Source organism: Prionailurus bengalensis, chromosome E1 (assembly GCF_016509475.1).
Source record: "Prionailurus bengalensis isolate Pbe53 chromosome E1, Fcat_Pben_1.1_paternal_pri, whole genome shotgun sequence".
Lineage (NCBI taxonomy): Eukaryota > Metazoa > Chordata > Mammalia > Carnivora > Felidae > Prionailurus > Prionailurus bengalensis.
The window spans coordinates 6,665,747-6,683,882 of record NC_057347.1 but is presented as its reverse complement, the minus strand read 5'-3'; the positions used below and the strand labels follow the sequence as shown (position 1 = coordinate 6,683,882).

At 47.6% G+C, this 18,136-nt stretch overlaps 1 protein-coding gene across 3 annotated transcripts in view; it reads right to left on the bottom strand.

Moving 5' to 3' along the window:
* Positions 1-3,644: 3,644 nt before the first annotated feature.
* The window catches only part of MYOCD (myocardin), a 109,612-nt gene continuing 95,120 nt past the window's right edge, over positions 3,645-18,136 (bottom strand). For all 3 annotated transcript variants that reach the window (XM_043583151.1, XM_043583152.1, XM_043583153.1), the window contains 5 exons: positions 15,090-15,974; positions 12,996-13,139; positions 10,139-10,267; positions 6,811-6,868; positions 3,645-4,554 (listed from right to left, as the gene is read on the bottom strand). In XM_043583151.1, the coding sequence (XP_043439086.1) occupies positions 4,001-4,554; positions 6,811-6,868; positions 10,139-10,267; positions 12,996-13,139; positions 15,090-15,974 (1,770 nt within the window). In that variant the 3' untranslated portion in view covers positions 3,645-4,000. The remainder of the gene's footprint in view (positions 4,555-6,810; positions 6,869-10,138; positions 10,268-12,995; positions 13,140-15,089; positions 15,975-18,136) is intronic.

The window sequence follows — 18,136 nt, the reverse complement described above, 5'->3', positions numbered from 1 at the left end:
ACGAACAGCAGCTCCCCATCCCGGAATCTGAACTATCTGTACTTTATCAGTTTAGTAGTGGATGTCTGGGGATTCGTGCGCTTTTGCGTAGGTCATACGTCAGGGAATTGTCCACTGGGTGAGTAAACTTGATGCGGGCGTTTTCAGCCAGACCGGCATTTGCTTCTGGAAGAGCAGATGGAGCTTAAATAAATTTTGAGAAGGACTGTCTTGAATGCTTAGGGTAGGGTGTTTTGTTTTGTTTTGTTTTCCTCCAGATTGGAAATAAATGTTTTTGAATGGCTAAGGCCACCAGTGCACAGACCCCTGACTATTCAGGTGGAGATACTCTTGGTTTTCCTCCCTTCCTCCTTTCCTCTCCTTCTGTCCTTCCTTCCTTCCTTCTTTCCTTCCTTTTTCCCTTCCTTCCTTCTTCCCTTCTTTCTTTCCTTCCTTCCTTGTTCCCTTCTCTTTCCATCCTTCCTTCTTCCCTTCCTTCCTTCTTCCCTCCCTTTTCTTCCTTCCTTCCTTCCTTCCTTCCTTCCTTCCTTCCTTCCTTCCTTCCTTCCTCCCTCCCTCCCTCCCTCCCTTCTTCTCTCTCCCCCTTATAACAGAATGCATGTTGTCTCAATAACACTGTTAGTAGCAGGGCTAATACTACTAAGCACTGGCTTAACGAAAGTATTTGCACAGATGAATTTTCGGAGTCTGTTGGTAACTACCATTAGAACCCATGTGGCTGCAGCAACATTGGCGTTGGCTGCAAACGTCTGTGTCTGCAGGTCTGCTTCACCACGGGGGTCCCAGGAGTCTCAAGGAAACGACCCATGGTTGTTTTCAGGCTCTAAGAGCATTAAGAAACTTGGTGGCCACCTTCAGAAGTCTCTTCTGTCCATCTCCCAGTCATGCCCGGTTGGTTGGTCCCCAGAAAAGAGGACGCCCTTAGAGTCTAAAAGAACTTAAACACTCCCAACAGGAGACAGATGAATTAGCATGGTTTATCCGATCCACTGGGTGCAGCCAACTTCTTCGATGTTTTCTCAGCTATATCCCTGATTTTCTACCATGTATCTCACTTCTGCTCTACGGAGAGATACAGCGAATATGGTGTGGAGCCTGTGGGAGGGGGGCTGAGGCCAAGAATCCAGGGTCTGCTCTGTGTGAAGCGTGTTGGTTGGAAATAGCAAGTATCTCTTGTCAGCTGTGATGCTTGCATATCGGTGCTGGTAATATCTTAAAAAGGTCTCCGTGACAGTGCACAGTCTTACAAAGCACAGCGGCCTCCTGACCAAGTCTAGTCCTTCCGCTAGAAATACCCAAAGGGAACCATCATTAACGCTCAGGCCAGAGTCTCAGAGTAGGGACACTGTGAGTTTGTTTTCCAAAGGCAGCAAAGGGAGAAAACATAAACATACAAATGGTACAACATGGGCACATGAAACATGGGCTGACCAGCAAGCTTCGTCAAGATCCAAAATAAAACTCTGACCTCTGAGGGATAAGCACACGTGAGGAATGCGTGAACAAAGTTTTCTTCCCCGTATCCTCGGCTTCACAGAAAACACTGGGGATTCTTTCCTCCCCCTCTAGATTTTGGGTTCCGATGACTGACGTGAACCGCAAAATGCAGAATTTAGCACGTGGATCTCTTAAAGCACAATGCAGATCAAGGAATGTAAAAACGATTTTCATGGCCCTTTGATGCTTTTCTACGAGAGACTGTATCACTAATGGGGGAGCAGTTCTGTCTTTTCACATCCGTATTCTTTGTCAAGATGAGCGTGTTCATGGTAAGCAAGTGGCTGTGAGTCACTGAGCTGGAGCTGTTAGTCATTCACAGGGAGGCAACGTAGAGTCTGGTTGATTAATCGGGAACTCGTAGTGACAAAGGCCAAGTATTTCACAGCAAACTGGGGCTTCAAAGGCTTTTGGTACAGGACTCTGTGTCACTGCTTTTCAAGAGACACACAACTGCACATATATGTATAGATATATACATATCCCTGTATATATGCACACGCATATGCGCACAGACATATGCATCTGTATATATCTATACACATATGCATACCTACCCTGCCCCCCCATAAGCTCTGGAAGCTTTCAGATTACTAGTCACCAAAAACACTCTGTGTTCACACATGTTTACAAGGTAACAATGGAATGACTTCTAAATCTTTGGTTTCTCCAAGAGAGAACTTCTAAAATCACAACATTTTTGGTTATTTTCTCCGTAAGTGCACAGTGAATTTTTTTTTTTTTACAAAAGAAGAAAACAGTGCCTTAGTGATTTAAATTAAAACAACAACAACAACGACAACAACAACAACAACAACAACCAAACCAGCAATAGCTACTTTCTACAGCATGCAACACTAGAAAACGGTGAGCTGGGAGCCACAGTGAGCTTTAGAGAGACTGCCTTGCCACTTGAGCTGAAAACAACTCCCAGCAAAAGCACAAGATAATGAGGAACGCACACGAGAAAAATTGTCTTTCTTCCTTCCCTCGTTTTCCACGTGCGACTCTGTTTCCTTTCACCACCAAGACCTGAAATCCTCTCTCCTGGTAAATATCGTTCACATCTATTTTTACAACGTAATAATTTCCAATTTCCCCTGAACCACCCCAATTGATGACTGCAGTAAATCAAATGACTGAAGAATGAGCTTTGGGACGGAGGACCCCAAGGTTATCCTTCCCCCCTCACTGCAAGGACATTCTTTCGGCTTTTTGAAGCAAATTATGCATATGGAGAATGAGTTCTCCAGGAGAGCCTGGAGTTTCAGCTTTTTAAAATATGGCTTATTAGGGTTATGGCACCTTGTTAGATCTGGAGTCCTCTTCTGTCCAAGTTGGGGCAGAAAAAGAAGGAGTTTCAAAAGGGGAGCAAGAAAAGATTGGTATCTTGAAAGAAAAGTGCAGTGGGAGAAGATAAAACAGGTGGGCCCCCTTCCACCCTCCAAGAAAAGTTGGACTTCCATAATTAGTCATCCGGCTATAGTAATCCATGGTGTTTATTCTCATGACACGTGAAACAGTGTTCTCTATAGCTTGTCTGAATGATCCCGCCATGGCTTCCCGAAGCTAGAGATGTTCTTCCCATGTGATCATGGGATCATCTCCAGTCTTTGAAACTAAAGGGGGGTTGTGTTGGGGAATGTTCCATATGGCAGGGGGTTTTGGTTTTTGTTTGCTTTCAGGTTCTTGGCTGTTTTGTGGTGCTTATCACCACAGAGACAGCAGGAGTGATTGGGCTACTGGTTGAGAAAGAGGGAAATTCTGGGTGGACCAAACATAGGTTCATTGTTATCAGTGACCACATGGAATCCTGGGTCCAGAATTGGAACCACCCCAATGGGGCAGCTTTGTGGCCAAGAGACACCGAGTTGATTCCACTTCCTTGGGAATGGGTTGGCTCTGTCCCTCTAGTCTATCTCCAGCAGCCAACTGAAGTCGGGCCTGACTTCTATTTGGAAAGACAGGGAAGGGGGTGCTGAAACACAGCCTCCACCACTGAGTGAATCTTCCAGAAACTTTGATGGTTATGCTATACTCCCTGTACTCCAAAAGAGCTACATTTCCTTTCCACAGTATAAATTCACGAGAAAAGCATACGAAGCGCGATCACGCCCAAACAATGCCTGAGAAAAATTATGGGCTACAAAAACTCCGGTGTTTGAAAAGGCAGTGAAAGAATTTTAGGTTTTTTTTTTTTTTTTTGGCATTCTTGATCTCAGAAATCACATATCTGAGTGCACAGCTGAAATCATGAACAGTTACTGCACGTTGGTAAATATTACATTTTACATAGATCTAAAGACTCCTATTCGCTCTCATTGACTGTCACAGAAGTCTCCATCGTGTCTTTTTAATTTTCTCCTTCTCCCCTCCTCCTCCTCCTCCTCCTTCTCCTCGCCTACCTCTTCCTCCTTTTGGATGATAGGAGCGTTTTTGGTTGTGTGATTTTCCCCATGGCATCCCCATGGGTCTGCCTAAGCACCTCTTCATCAGACATTATCTACCACTGCTGTAAATGAAGGTCCATGGGGGAATTCAAATTGAGATCCGTGACGTCCAAGAAATCAATGTTAAAGATGCTGGGGCCGCTGGGGCCCAGGGAGCTGAAGCTTGGTGTAGAACTGGGTGGAGTAAGGTCCAGCCACTCCATGGTTTCCCAAGGAGATTCGGTGAAGCTTAGCCGCAGCCCACTGCTGTCTGCAGAGGAAGGTGAAAACTGAGTCTGCATCGGGGAGAGGGGGCCTGGCAAGATCTCGTGCGCGCTGAAGAGGTCTTCTGCTGCCTTCCCGGAGAATCCATCCATTATCCCGTCAAAAGGAGGCTCTTCGTGCCCGATTTTTAGAAGGGCCACATCGCTCACCTTCCCCAAGGGGCTCTGGGAATTTAATAAGACTTCAAGGTGCTCATCACTGTCGGTACCATAGTGATCGAAGGAGAGTTGGCCTCCTGAAGATGAGGGTTTGGAGAGGGTGGTGTTAGGGCTTCGGGAAGACCCAGCTATCTTGGGGACTTTTTGAAGACATGAATGATCCTCCCTAGCATCAGCTGGCATTTCTGTTGGCAAAACACAATGGGGATTGTTACACTACTACCAATGGAGATGCTACACAGCGGGGATCTTTATTTTTATTAAAAAATTTTTTTTTCAACGTTTGTTTACTTTTAAGAGACAGAGCATGAGCAGGGGAGGGGCAGAGAGAGAGAGGGAGACACAGACTCCAAAGCAGGCTCCAGGCTCCGAGCTGTCAGCACAGAGCCTGACACGGGGCTCAAACCCATGAACCGTGAGATCATGACCTGAGCCGAGTTGGATGCTTAATTGACTGTGCCACCCAGATGCCCTGACAGTGTGTGTTTTAGATTTGGAGGTAGAAAGTCAAGAGTGGAGTCAAGGGCCATCTCTAGCTTTTTGACCTGTTTTGACCCGTTGGCCCCAAGATAAATATTAAGGAAGGAACAGGTCCTGGTGATTAAGATAATTAACTTATTTTAGGTCACATAGAAGGACTCCATCTTGGTTTTAAGAGCTGGATAGACTTAAAGTACTTTTTATTTTTATTTTTATTTTATTTTTTAGAGAGAACGTGCAAACGGGGTGGGGGCGCAGAGGGAGAGAGAGAATCTCAAACAGGCTCCATGATCAACTTGGAGCCTGACACAGGGCTCGATCCCACAATCATGACCTGAGCCAAAATCAAGAGTTGGATGCTCAACCGACTGAGCCACCCAGGTGCCCCTAAAGTACATTTAAAAAATTATTTTTTAATGTTTATTCATCCTTGAGAGACAGAGAGGCAAGCACGAGTGGGGGAGGGGAAGAGAGACAGGGAGACACAGAATCCGAAGCAGGCTCCACGAACCATAAGATCATGACCTAAACCGAAGTCGGATGCTTAACCGACTAAGCCACTCAGGCCCCATATATGCTCAGTCCCCTTGCCCCATATTCCCTTGGCAAAACTCCACACCTGAATGAATCTTGGTTGCAAGAGAAAAATGACACAACAGAGCTGGCTGGTCTCACTTTAGATTCAAGGTGACCAGCCTACAGCTGGCACTCAATACAGCGTAGCAATCCCACTGTGTTTCTCTAGGAAACTCCATTCATTTGTGATTGATTCATGATTGCTCCTCTGTGCTTGAATCTCCCGTGCTCCCCTCCTGCACCCTCCCCTTTGTTGACTGGGCCATACACTTCATTAAAAATATAAGGGTGGGGGCGCCTGGGTGGTTCAATCAATTAAACGTCTGACTCTGGCTCATGGTCTCATGGTTTGTGGGTTCGAGCCCCGTGTCAGGCTCTGTGCTGACAGTGCAGAGCCTGCTTGGGATTCTCTCTTTCCCGCTCTCTCTGCTCTCCCCCAAAATAAATAAATAAAAGAAATATGGGGGGGGGGTGTCTGATAGTCCCTCTTATCTTTCCATCACAAAAGTTATAAAGATACAGACTCCTATGACCATCTGTTCCTTCTTACTCTTGCTACACACAATGGAGAAACTGCCTGTTCACTCTCCTGTTTTCCATCTCCCTTACCAGACTGCGAGGTCCATAAAGGTAGTCTTTGGTGCAGCATTGAGCCAGTAAATGCCTGCCTACTCCTTCTCAGAAACTTTATTATTTTTTTATGGTTATTTTGAGAGAGAGAGAGCATGCGTGCATGCATGTGAGAAGGGGAGGGGCAGAGAGAGAAGGAGAAACAGAATTCCAAGAATCCTAAGAATCCACACTGAGCCTGGAGTCCGATGAGGGGCTCAATCTCACGACCAACCATGAAGTCATGACCTGAACCGAAATCAAGAGTCGGACGCTTAACCGACTGAGCCACCCAGGCGCCCCCATTTTTAAAAGCTAATAAATGAGTCACTGCAAAGGAACCCAAAAGAACACGTTGATCATTTTTTTTGGTGTTGTTGCAAGCGTGCATGATGTCTGCACCTGAACAGACCATCCAGTGGGAGATCGCTGATTGAATTTCATTTCGAGGACGTGGCACAAAACTTGCTTTATCTGCTCTCTTGTTATAGGGAGACTGGGACTAGAAGAGCCAAGAGAAATGGAGTCATAAGGCAAAACACTTAGAAAGTAGGGTAAATAGGGTCAAATGATTGGTGAGCAAGTTCTTTGAGCAGGGGGACAAATCATCCATTGTGCCTTCTTTCCCCCACTCCAGCGTGGATGGAGAGCTCCCACGCAGAGATATTCTACCCATCCATGGCTTTTGGTGAGCATCCGACCTTGGTCCTGAGGGTCCACTGTCTAGAGCACATGCAGGTACCGGGCGTTCCAATGGGCAAGACGGGCAGTCTTACCTCCACTTTCAATGAGGACATCCAGGAGATCATCTATCTGCTGACTCCGAGTCACTTGCTGTTGCAAATTAAGAAGAGAACGGAGAGGTTAGAAGGCTGGCTCCCTCTTCTGTGGGAAACCATTAGGCACAGGACTACAGGTTTTTGAACTAGGTTTGGTTAGGGTATTTTTTTCCCCCCTCAAATTGTGATAAAAATACACACAACACAAAATTTACCATCTTTATCGTTTTTTCAAGCAGACAGTCCAGTGACATTGCATACCTTACAGTCACATTATTTATTTATTTCCTTTCTTTATTTTTGAGAGAAAGAGACAGAGCATGAGTGGTGGAGGGCCAGAGAGAGAGAGAGAGAGAGAGAGAGAGAGAGAATCCGAAAGAGGCTCCAGGCTCCGAGCTGTCAGCACAGAGCATGATGCGGGGCTTGAACTCACAAACTGCGAGATCACGACCTGAGCCGAAGTCAGACGCGTAACCAACCAAGCCACCCAGGTGCCTCTACAGTCACGTTACTGTGCCACCTTCACCCCCATCCATCTCTAGAACTTTTCATCTTCCCAAACTGGAACTGTCCCCATTCAGCACGAGCTCCCCATTCTCCTCCCCATAGCCCCTGACAACTTCGGTTCTGCTTTCTGTTCCTAGGAATCTGCATCCTGTTCCTAGGAATCTCACAACTCTAGATCCCTCTTATAAGTGGATTCACACAGCATATTTCCTTTGGTTACTGGTTTACTTCGCTGAGCGTAATGTCCTCTGGGCTCATCCGTGTTGCAATACCTGTCAGAATCCCTTTCCTTGTTAGGCCTGACTAGCATTAATTCTGTGTGTTCACTGCATTTTGGATAACCACTCATCTGTCAGCAGACTAACGGGATGCTTCCACCATTTGTGAATGAAGCGGCCATGAGCAAGATGGTAACCGACTGTGCGACTGAAGCTCAAGGTTAACTTCAGACAGGGAAAGGACTGAATGAAACAATTGACTACAACAAGAGAAGGGGACAAGAAGGCAGAGCGCTCCCAGCAGCATCCCTCAGAGCATGTCCGGTCCTTTGAGAGGCCTCCGTTCCAGGAGCGAGGCATCTTAATCCACAGATAGTATACCCATTTTTGGCCACTCTGAAGTGACTTGGATTTGCTTCCTGTTTGGGTGCTGTGGTTGTGGCCCAAGAACGTGGCTCCTACTTTCCTAGGGCATCATCGCAATAGCTTGTGGAACCCATTGACACATGTAGTGTCCACACCCCTTCCCTATGGTTCATCTGAATGATTCGGTAGAGTCTTGTTGATGGAAGTCCACTTTGCTTGACCATTTTCTTTTCTCTGGAAGCCGTAAAGGATCAGTTGGTGCTTACAGATACCAGGGGTAGGTAGGAAATGGGGGGAAGAGAGACACATACGTATCCCACTCCCCTGAGAGCCCACTCTGAAATAAACAGAGGCATCAGTAATCAACACGGATGGGAGCCCTGCTCAAAGAATGAATCGTTTGCCAGTCCAGGAGGCATGAGGTGTCCACAGGGTCTGACAGGTAATGTAAAAGAGCCCAATATAGAACAAGAAAGAAGGGACAAAATGCAGGAACCATGCTGTGGTTCAAAGACGCAGCGGATACTTTGTTTCAGGCGACTGTCCTCTGGCAGAGACGTGGCTCCACCATTGTTAGATCCTCTCATTTTTCCGAAGTGAGAAAGCCCACTTTTTGCATAAAATCTCCTGACATTTAAAAATACTCTTGCAGCCAAGTGAGACTCAACTACAAGCCGATTTGGCTCTGTGGGACACCAGCATGCGGCAGCTGACGTAGACCGTCCTTGCTAGGTTGGGCACATACAAAGGGCCATCTGATACTTGATCCGGGCTCAAACCATTTGAAATGTGAGATCATTTAGTGCTTCTCTCTCTCTCTCTCTCTTTTTGGTTTATACTTTTTATTTGGATAATTTCCCAACATAAATGACGGTAGAGTATACGACAGTCATCAATACTTTGCCAAGATCATTGGATTTTGAAACTAAGAAGAAACTCACAAAGTATCAGCCTGGCAACTGCTCTCAAATATTTGAGTAGCTATCCTGTGCCCAGACAATGTGGTCGGTGATACACTCTAGAGAACCCTTACAAAGTAGATAGGGACCCTATTTCACATAAGGGAAGTTGAGAACTTGTCCAACCTTAGTGGCAGTGACAGATGGCTGTTGGCAGTACCAAGTCCAGGCACCTGGTGTTGGTACTAAGCCAGCCCAGCCTCTTCTCCGTCAGCCTTCTATATACAGTCAAACCTTGGTTTGCGAGCACAATTTGTTCTGGAAACATGCTTGTCATCCAAAGCACTTGTAATACCAAAGCGAATTTCCCCACAAGAAATGATGGAAACTCAGACGATTTGTCCCACAACCCAAAAATATTCATGTAAAAATGGTTACAATACTGTAATATAATACAAAATAATAAAAAGAATATAAAATATAAAGGAAAATAAACAAATTCACCTGCACTTACTTTCAAAACCTTCGTGGCTGGTGTGAGGGAGACGAGAGAGAGGAGGGTTACTGCGTAGGACGACTTTCACTATCACTAATGGAAGTTGACTACAGTACGGTTTTAATAAACTCTTGTCTTATACTGTATTTAGTGTAATTGGCCATAAGGCAGCAGAGGAAAGGGTCTCTATCTGCAGGCAGCCCAACCTAGAATGGAGCAAAGCATTCCTAAGCTCACTCTTGGATGGAAAACCAAAAGACTGTCCATAGGTGCTTGGAAGTGACAAAAAATACACTAATGCCAGTTTTGGGCACCTTCCAATGTTCTGGAAAATCACTTTCTGCCAAACACTGTGAACTGAGACAAAGCATCCGAGCATGGGAGATGATCACCCACAATCCCGCAGAGAGAGAGAGAGAGACAGAGACAGGGAGAGAGAGAGAGGGAGAGGGAGAGAGGGAGAGAGGGGGGGGGGGGGAGAGAGAGAGAGAGAGAGAGAGAGAGAGAGAGAGAGAGAAGAACCATTGGCTCAGTTGTGATCATGTGACGTTCAGCATCACATACTAGGATTGCAAGACATGGCTCGTTTATCAAGTTAAAATTTATTAGCCATGTTTGCTCGTCTTGTGGAACACTCGCAGGGCAAGTTACTTGCGATCCAAGGTTTTACTGTACATGCACTAACTTTCTACAAGTAGCATCTAGAAACTCTGCCCATCCTGGTAGGGGGGCACCAATGCACTCAATGTCGGCACCTAAGACTGCCCGAAGTTGAATAATGAGAAACAACGCCCATTTAGGCAACCTGTTTCTCTACAGAGAACAAAACCTGTAGTTACCTGCTTTACTGCATCTTCGTACGATGGAGGCTGTGTTATCTCTGGAACTGCTGATGTTGGCTTGGAAAAAGGAGGGGAAGGAATTGAAAACTTTGGCCCTGTCTTGTCAGAAGAGTGCAGACCAGCCATCTGTGGGAGTAAGATGCAGAAAAAGATAAGTCAACTCAAGGGTCAGAGATGGGACTGCTTCGCACTTTCAACAATAGCCAAATTAAGGAAAGAGCCTAAATGTCCATCAACTGACGAACGGATAAAGAAGATGTGGTTTCTGTATACAATGGAATATTACTCGGTGATGAGAAAGAATGAAATCCTGCCATTTGCAGCAACGTGGATGGAACTGGAGGGTATTAGGCTGAGTGAAATAAGTCAGTCAGAGGAAGATACTGTGTGTTTTCACTCATGTGTGGAACTTGAGAAACTTAACAGAAGACCATGGGGGAAGGGAAGGAGGGAAAAATGGTTACAGCGAGAGAGGGAGGCAAACCATAAGAGACTCTTAAATACAGAGAACAAACTGAGGGTTGATGGCAGGGGGATGCAGGGGAGAGGGGAGAATAGGTGATGGGCATTGAGGAGGGCACTTGTTGGGATGAGCACTGGCTGTTGAATGTAAGCGATGAATCACAGGAATCTACCCCCTGAATCAAAAGCACACTGTCTACACTGTATGTTAGCCAAGTTGGCAATAAATTCTATTAAGATAACAATAATATGAAAAAAATACAGCTTTTAAACTTCTGAAAAAAAGAAGAAATGGGACTGCTTCTGTTTTATAAACTCCAAGCTAAATTTTGGGAAAGAATTGATTTGAGTGGAAAAAAAGAGCCAAGGCTTAGAAAACAACCCCAGTGTATTAATAGTACATATGACCGTGGACATATTGCTGGAGACATGATACGATGGGAACCTTGCAGATTCTTCTTTTCCATTTTTTTAAATGTTTATCCACTTTTGAGAGACAGAAAGACAGAGTGTAAGTGGGGAAGGGGCAGAGAGAGAAGGAGACACAGAATCCGAAGCAGGCTCCAGGCTCTGAGCTGTCAGAACAGAGCCCGATGTGGGGCTCGAACCCACAAACTGTGAGATCATGACCTGAGCCTTGATCTTAGTCGGAGGCTTAAATGAGTCACCCAGGAGCCCAACAGATTCTTTTCCCCCTCTAGAGTGAACCACCTTTGGTTAGGAGCAAAGGAAATAAAGTAAGAGTCCAGTCCAACAGGAAGAAGTCACCCAGGAATTCCCAGAGTACTTTACCCCCTCAGGACATTTCATTCCTAACTGGTGCATTTGCAGAGAGGTGGAGACATTGTTGGGGTAGCTCTTCAGGGACCAGCCTTGTGTATTGTGAGCTCCATGTTCTATGGAGTGCCTGGGCCATTTCAGGGTCTCTGTCTCCAAAGGACGCCCTGTCCATACTTGTAGCAGGTAGCACTTCTGTATGGTGGCCATCTTGTTGGCCTCCTTATTACCTCTTCCTTAGTCCTTGGGACTTCCCATATCCTGGTTCTCTCACATCCCTGATTTCCACCTGCTGGTATGTACCATCTCTGCCTTTTTCCACCGAGATATTGCACTGTGATTCGAATTCTCTGCACCTTTCTAGACCTTTCCACAGATCACATACCTTCCTCTTTCTCAAGCACTGTTTTCCCGCATGCCTCTATTCCAATCTTCAACTCCATGGAAACTGATTTGTCTGCCATGTTGTTTCACAAACATACCGTGCTCATTTTAGTCCTCATGATTTCTAGAATGACCCCAGGAAATGGCTCCCTGGAACACCCTAATTTATATCTGTACATCCATTTCACTCTCTTCCAAGTGGATTTGTTTTTATCGAAATGTCATTTATGTCTGCCTTTTGTGAAATTTTTATTTTATTATAATTTGTTTTTAATTTTTATTTTATTTTATTTATTTTTATTTTAATTTTTTTTTCAACGTTTATCTATTTTTGGGACAGAGAGAGACAGAGCCCGAACGGGGGAGGGGCAGAGAGAGAGGGAGACACAGAATCCGAAACAGGCTCCAGGCTCCGAGCCATCAGCCCAGAGCCCGACGCGGGGCTCGAACTCACGGACCGCGAGATCGTGACCTGGCTGAAGTCGGATGCTTAACCGACTGCACCACCCAGGCGCCCCTTGTTTTTAATTTTTAAATGTTTATTTTTGAGAGGAGGGGGTAGGGGCAGAGAGAGGGAGACACGGAATCGGAAGCAGGCTCCAGGCTCTGAGCCGTCAGCACGGAGCCTGACACGGGGCTCCAACTCACTGACCGTGAGATCATGACCTGAGCCGAAGTCGGACATTTAACCAACTGAGCCACCCAGGAGCTCCTCTATTATATTTTTTTAATGTTTTATTTAGTTTTGAGAGAGGGGAAAGCATGTGGCAGGGAGGGGCAGAGAGAGAGGGGGACAGAGGATCTGAAGCAGGCTCCATGCAGACAGCAGAGAGCCCAATATGGGGCTTGAACTGACAAACTGTGAGATCATGACCTGAGCCGAAGTTGGAGGCTTAACAATGGAGTCAACCAGGCACCCCTACCCCAATTTTTTTAGATATTTAAATTTTTTTTAATTGGGAGAGAGAGAGAGAGAGAGAAAACACACAAGTAGGGAGAAGGGAAAAGAGAGAGAGAGAATCCCAGGCCCCATGCCCAGTGTGGAGCCCGACCTTACAGAGCCTGGGTTCTATCTCACAGTCATGAGACCATGACCTGAGCAGAAATGAAGAGTTAGATGCTTAACTCACTGAGCCACCCCATTTATTTCTGCCTTTGAGCCTCATCATTTGGAGGACGAGGCCACAGAAGAGGGAAGAGGCAAAGTTTAGACCTTTGTCCAGGTGCCTACCTTTTGCTGGACACCTGGGCTTTTGGGACAAGGATTGCCCCCAGCGCCATGATTGCTGTCTGCTTGGGTTCCAGAGAAAGGGGGGTGGAGGCTGGAAGGCTGGGGAGAGAAGCTTGGAGGATGGCCCTCATGTGCCCCTGAGTTCTGAAAGGAAGAAGCAATGAGTTCATTGGTCACCAGCAGCATACTGGACAGCATTTGCTGAGACTCCTGGTCCCTGCCCTGGTGTTTTAGCTTTTCAAACCTCCCTTAATCCCACGATCGATGTCTCAAATCTGGCTTTGTGCACATCACCTCCTGCTCAAAAACTTTCCATGCCTCCCCTGCATCCACCGTGTAGGGTCTCCACCCGAAGCCAGGTCAGGTACTATTTCTTTCAAAAGCCTGTATTCCAGTAACTGCCACGGACTTCCCTCTGTGTGCCCTGTGCATGGTACCTCCCTACCTTTTCCTACATGGAATGTTCTTTTCCCAACTTTCCTTTTTCGTTTAAAAAATTTTTTAAAGGTATTCATTCTCAAAAATGATTTTTTGAGAAAGAGAGAGACAGAGCGTGAGTGGCAGAGAAAGAGAGAGACACAGAATCCAAAGCAAGCTTCAGGCTCTGAGCTGTCAGCACAGAGCGCAATGCAGGGCTCGAACCCACAGACCGTGTGAGATCGTGACCTGAGCCAAAGTTGGACGCTTAACCGACTGAGCCACCCAGGCGCCCCCAAGTTTCCTTTTTTAAGTCTACACTTCTCATTGAGTCCAACCCCTTTGCAAAACCTTGCTGGACCTTTCTAGCCCTTCGTGACTAACCCGCTTCCCCCTGCCTTCCCCAGTGCTTTGTGCAGCATTTAACTGCGATAAACCCAGATCAGGCATGTTATTCTATATTGTTCTTTATCTTTTTACCATGTAATATCGTGTAACTGTTCATATCCTCAAAGAGTGCTTTGTAAACCGTGGCAAAGAAAGGAAAAGGAATTAGAGCGCATGAGGTCATGGTGAAAATTAACGAGATTACTCAGACGCATGCTTGTTAACACTGGTCACCAACGTGAGTCTTCTTCCTGTTTCCTTTCTCACCGATTTCAGAACTTTTGATGATGTAAGTTTCTTTCTCAGGTAGACTTCGGTAGACTTCCCCTGTAATTCGTTAGCTTCACGGACAAGGAAAGTCTCTGATGATCGCCTTGGTCTAGTCTTTGAACTATTTCCTCCCGTAAGCTGTGTCTACAACTGCGTCTCATCCAGCTTTGGCCACACGGGCCTTCCTTCCGATTCTTGAACATTCCGCGCACTCCCCCACCTCACGGCCCTTAGGCTTGCTGTTTTTCCTTTGCCTGGAACACCTTCACCCCAAATAGTCACAAGGCTTTCTCCCTTACCTCCTTCAAAGATTTGCTCGAATGGTCCTGCACCTTTGACTTAAAGTTGCAAATCTGCAAATGTCCCACCATCCCAGCCTCCTTTTTCTCCACCTGATGCATCCTCTTCTACTATGTTGTGTAGTTTACCTGTTTATTTCATTTACTGTCTGTCTTCCCACGAGAGCAGGGATTTTTGTTTGGCTAGTTCAGACCAGAGACAGACCAGAACAGGGGCTGCAACCTGCTAGGTGGTCAGTAACTATTTGCCCTATGCAAGCCAATGCGTGCAACGAATAGTAAGGTCTGGTAGCTCCCCCGCCTTTGGCTCTCTCGATGAATTGATTTGGCCCCCGCTAAGGCTCTATGCCGAGGAATCCTGACAACGGGGGTTGTGGCAATCTGGCCCACCACCTGCGTTTGTGAATAAAGTTTTATTGGAACACAGCCACATGCACTCACTTGCAGATGTCTGAGTTCACGCCACAAGGGTCCCGTTGAGACCGACATGGCCCAGAGAAGCCAAAACACTCGTTACCTAGCCCTCTGGAAGGCAATTTTGCCAACCTCCGTTTCAGAGAAGGGAGTCCGGTCCACCCTGAAGGCTTGGGGACGGTGGCAGAGTCCAGAAGTTGCTTTTGGTCAACCCTTCCCACCGAAACTTGCAAAGTCAGCTTTTTAGCCTTGCCAAGCCACACCCCACTTCCAGAAAGCTGGGTGCACCGGGCCCAGGCGTTCTTACCTGTGCCGCGCATGCCTGGCTGCCCACAGGTGAGGAGACCCTGTGACCCTCTCCTTGCGTGCCCCCCGACGAAGAGGGAAGGAAGTAATGGCTGTTGGGGGACGGGGGCAAGCTGATGTGCTGGGGGCTTTGGACGGCCCCCAGCGGGGAGTGCTGAGGGGAGCACTGGGGGCTGAGAAACGTGGAGGGGAGGGCGTCGGGGCGGCCCGGGGCCTCGGAGGCGCAGGGAGCAGGGCCCGGTCTCTTCCCGGGTCTCGGCTGGGGCGCAAACGGACAGCTGGGGACGGCGTCCTCCTGCTTGACCGGCACGGCCAGGAAGGGGGGCGGCCTCTCGGGCCCGAGGCCCCTCTTCTGCTTTTGCAGCTGCATTCGCAACTGCTCTACGTGCCGCTGCTCCTGCTGTAGCTTCCAGGTGAGCTCGTTGATCACCTTCTGCTTCTCCACCAGCATCTTGTCCTTCTCCGAGTCCGGCGCGTCCAGCTCGGGGGCCGGGGGGCCCGCGCCCAGGCCGCCCAGTGGGCTCTCCTCGGCGCACGCGGGGGCCGGGGACGGGTGCAGGCAGAGGGACGGGGACGCGTCGTTGAAGGTGTCCGGCAGGGACCCCGCGGCCGACAGGTCGGAGGAGGCGGGCGAGATTGGGGGGCTTGAGCTGGTGCTGCCGAAGTGGTACAAGCCGTTGGGTAAGGCGCTGGCGGGCGGGGAGGGCTGGTAGCCGGGCAGCGCGCCGCTGGGCGTCACGGGGAAGGTGACCGTCGTGATGTCACCGAAGCTGGGCACGGGGGTCCCCGAACAGTCCTGGAAGGGCCGCAGCCGGTCCATGAGCGCCGTCTTGGTCCCAGACACCGGCAGGCCCCGGAGGCGAAGCTGCTGTCTCAACTCGGACACCTGCAGGGAGACCAGGGCGTGGTGAGTGAGCTGTTGAGGGACAGTGACTTATTTATTTTTAAGTTCTTATTACATTAGGTTTTGTTTTGAAAATTTTTTTTAACGTTTTATTTATTTTCAAGAGAGACAGAGACAGAATGCGAGCGGGGGAGGCGGAGAGAGAGGGAGACACAGAATCCGAAGCAGGCTGCAGGCTCTGAGCCATCAGCACAGAGCCCGATGCAGGGCTGGAACTCACGAACGGTGAGATCGTGAGCTGAGCCGAAGTCAGAGGCTTAACCTTCGGAGCCACCCAGGCGCCCCTTATTACATTAGCTTTATTTTTTATTTTTATTTTTTTATTTTTTTTAACGTTTATTTATTTTTGAGACAGAGAGAGACAGAGCATGAGCAGGGGAGGGGCAGAGAGAGAGGGAGACACAGAATCAGAATCAGGCTCCAGGCTCCGAGCTGTCAGCCCAGAGCCCGATGTGGGGCTCAAACTCACGGACCGCGAGATCGTGACCTGAGCCGAAGTCGGACGCCCAACCGACTGAGCCACCCAGGCGCCTCACATTAGCTTTAAATTAGCATTCCAGAATGCTCGAAATGCAGAGCTCACATGAACCATAGGGGTCACCTACTCTATTAGCCTCCAAGCCCCAGCCTGGTCCTTGTCCCCATTTTGTAGATGAGAAAACTGATCTCTGCCTGGGTTTGGCCATCAGCCGGCAACCCATCATCCCAAAGCAGGTGGGGACTCCTGGTCTTCTGCTCCTAGGTGAGTGCACTCTCTCTACCAGGCTCTCTCTGTCCCTAGTGCTCCAACCCGAGCACGTGCCCGAACCACTGGTCCTCAGACTACAGCACAGACACCCCGGCCCCGGCCTTGAGTTTCTGCTTCAGTGGCGCTGGGGTGGGGGTGAAGGCCTGAGAATGTGTATTTTTTTAATTAATTACTTTTTACTTTTATATTTTTAAGTTATTTATTTTGAGGTGGGGGGGGGCAGAGAGAGAAGGAAAGAGAGACAGAATCCCAAGCAGGCTCCCAACTGCTAGCACTGAGTCCAATGGGGGCTGGAACTCACCAGCTGTGAGATCATGAGTCAAGTCAAGAGTCTGATGCTTAACCAACTAACCCACCCTCAGGCGCCCCTGCATTTTTTTTTTTTTAAGTAGGCTCCACTCCCAGTGAGGGACCCATTTCGGGGCTGGGACTCATGACCCTGAGATCAAGACCTGAGCTGAGATCAAGAGTCAGAAGCCTAACTGGCTGAGCCACACGGGTGCCCCAAGAATGTGCATTTAAAAAAATTTTTTTTTAACATTTATTTATTATTGAGAGACAGAGCGTGAACAGGGGAGGGGCGGAGAGAGAGGGAGACACAGAATCCGAAGCAGGCTCCAGGCTCCGAGCTGTCAGCACAGAGCCAGACGTGGGGCTCGAACTCACAAACTGCGAGATCATGACCTGAGCTGAAGTTGGACACTTAACCAGCTGAGCCACCCAGGCACCCCGAGAATGTGCATTTTTAACGGGTTCCCAGGGGATGCTGATATCACTGGTCCCTGGACCAGTTTTTGAGATCCATGGTTCTACATGAACACTTTTGTCCTAATTTTAGTAACTGGCTGGATATACTGAGACAGATAGTATGTACGGGGAAAAGCACATAGATTCAAATCCTGACCTTGCCTCTTACCAGCTCAGTGATCACTCCGTGCCTTGGTTCCCTTTCTATAAAATGGAGAGAATCACACCTTATGTGGTTTTGTGAGGCTTAACTGGCTGAAAATTTGTAAAGTGCTTGGAATAGTGTCTCGCAAATGGTAACTGTGGTGTAAGCGTTTGCTATTATTATTATGTGGATTCACATCTAATTATTTCATCCTTGCATTTTTTATAATGTTCACAAATTATAAACTACAGATACCTAAAAATACAGGAACTAAATTAATGACGGTGCCTACAAATGATGGAATGTCTAAATCCCTTAAGACTGATGCTATATGTATCTGTTGACATACAATAATGAATAATTGTTTATGGTATATTATTAAGTGAAAAACAGTGTGAATTGCTGGATGAGAGAGAGAGACAGACAGACAGAGTGTGAGTGGGCTAGGGGCAGAAAGAGAGGGAGACACAGAATCCGAAGCAGGCTCCAGGATCTGAGCTGTCA